Source organism: Palaemon carinicauda, unplaced genomic scaffold (assembly GCF_036898095.1).
Source record: "Palaemon carinicauda isolate YSFRI2023 unplaced genomic scaffold, ASM3689809v2 scaffold2723, whole genome shotgun sequence".
Taxonomy (NCBI): Eukaryota; Metazoa; Arthropoda; class Malacostraca; order Decapoda; family Palaemonidae; genus Palaemon; species Palaemon carinicauda.
Genome location: NW_027170377.1, coordinates 12,501 through 15,000, shown reverse-complemented (window position 1 = coordinate 15,000; position 2,500 = coordinate 12,501). Strand labels below are relative to the sequence as shown.

General features: G+C 32.6%; 1 protein-coding gene across 1 annotated transcript; it reads right to left on the bottom strand.

Moving 5' to 3' along the window:
* Positions 1-1,095: 1,095 nt before the first annotated feature.
* LOC137636334 (uncharacterized) lies at positions 1,096-1,971 on the bottom strand (the record flags this gene model as incomplete). Its single annotated transcript, XM_068368739.1, has 1 exon — positions 1,096-1,971. A coding segment is annotated over exon 1 (876 nt), but the record flags the coding sequence as incomplete, so codon positions are not given.
* Positions 1,972-2,500: the final 529 nt, after the last annotated feature.

Sequence of the window (2,500 nt, the reverse complement as noted above, 5' to 3'; positions counted from 1 at the left end):
GACTTTCGGATACTGCTCCGTATCCCTCTTCAGTCCTACTGACGGTTCAACAATGGAGTGATCGTTACAACAGTGAAAACAAATAATAATAACAACTGGTTCAAGGCGGATGGATCAAGGTGTTGGTCAGGTAATCCCTGTCCGGTTGTTTCTGTTGGCGAGACGGCTGGAACGGCGAAGTGGTCGTTCAGGTGATTCCAGCTGAGCAGATACTCCATCGGTGCCATGACTTGAAGCTGTAGTAACCTCAGTCATCTGGGATAAATGAGAGGGGGGAGCAACATCAGGGGTCTCACAATCACCAGACATATGAGTCCTAAAATCGTGGACAAAGTGGTCAATTATTAAAGAATTCGTAACACTATCTTCATCAGTGAAGGTTTTGTTCCCTTCAAAAGCACACCCCTTTCTAATGGCAGCTCCTTCCACTAAGCGACGAACACCAACATCCCCACTCTTAAAAATGACAGAGGCACCATTCCAATTGATGTTGTGTCCTGGAACGAATGAATGTGAAACAAGAGCATTATTCATTGCATGGAGTTCATAGGCCCTACGATGTTCAGAAAGTCTTACATCCAAACCCCGCCCACTTTCTCCAAAGTATTTCTGAGGGCAATTAGCACAGGGAATTTGATAAACACCGGGTGTTTTCCTAATATCATTGTTGTTATTATTGCACACTAACCGATTTCTGATAGTATTTTTTAAATGGAAAGCAATTTGAATTTCTTTTTGCTTACTATTTGCAAGATAGCAGGTATTTTCCAGTTTCGGATTGTAAGCTATGGATAAATACTTCTTATTTTTGACCACATTAGGATTACATGCTACACTCATACCGTAATATATTCGTTTTGCTTTAGAGACGGCTCTTTCTATAATGTGAGTGGGATATTTCAGACCCTTAAAAACATTGAAGATATGCTGAAGCTCAAGTTCTAAAAGTTCGATATCACAAATACGAAGGCCTCTAAGACAAAAGTTGACAATAATATTCGCTTTTACCCTCAATGAATGAAAGGAATAGAAATGAATGTACCCCTCAGCATTAGTACTTTTACGAAACACAGAAAATTTAAACCTGTTACTTACGTTATCTCTAATAACCAAAACATCCAAAAATGCAAGCTTATTATCTTCCTCCAGTTCAACAGTGAATTTTATAGAGGGTACAATGCTATTGGCACGGTCAACTAGTTGTTGTAGCCGTGCGTCATCTCCTTTGAAAAGAATAAAAATATCATCAACAAATCTGACCCAGACCAGTGGCTTAATATGTGGATCACAATGTTCTAAAATACTCTTTTCCACGAACTCCATACACAGATTGGACAATATGGGCGATAATTTTGAACCCATAGACACACCAAAGAGTTGTTTATAACAATTATTGTTAAAGTAAAAAAGATTAGTAGATACGCACAATCTAACTAATGCCAAAAAAGGTTCCAATGGAATGGGGATGTGTAACTGTTCTTCTAAAATCTTTGCCCTAAGGTTATCTAAAACATATTCCAAAGGAACATTGGTGAATAAAGCTGTGACGTCTAAATTAACCATTCTGCAGTCAGTGTCAAAATTGTTCCTTATTCTATCAATAAAATCGTAGGAATGGATCAAATGTGAGTCTGAAATTTTTCCGATAAAACCACCTAAAATCAATGCTAGCCATTCTGCCAAATTGTCTTGAGGGGAATTGCAAGTCGCCACAATGGGTCTTACTGGACACCCAGGTTTGTGTACTTTTGGAATCCCGTAGAAATACGGGAATGATGGGGTTTTAGATGAAATTTTAGACAAGACAGTAGCCCTTTGCTGTGGATCAGGAATGGATTTTGCTATTTTTCCCAGAGACCGATTAAAGTTCTGTTGAAGTTTGGTGACTGTGGGAGGGGAAGAGACAATTTCGTAAGTATTAGTATCACTTAAAAGGGAATTGACCTTGCTAATATAGACCTCGGTATCCATCACCACCGTGGCGCCCCCCTTATCAGCCTTCAAGATCTTAATTTGTATAATTTGTATAATTTTACCATTTTACAATAATATATTTCAACATTACTGTGGCTTTTGATTATCAATATTATAGCCTCGTTACGGAGGTTCCTTAGTTCAATATTAATAATAATAATAATAATAATAATAATAATAATAATAATAATAATAATAATAATAATAATTTTAATAATAATAATAATAATAATAATAATAATAATTTTAATAATAATAATAATAATAATAATAATAATAATAATAATAATAAAAATAATAATAATAATAATAATAATAATAATAATAATTTTAATAATAATAATAATAATAATAATAATAATAATTTTAATAATAATAATAATAATAATAATAATAATAATAATAATAATAATAATAATAATAATAATAATAATAATAATAATTTTAATAATAATAATAATAATAATAATAATAATAATTTTAATAATAATAATAATAATAATAATAATAATAAAAATAATAATAA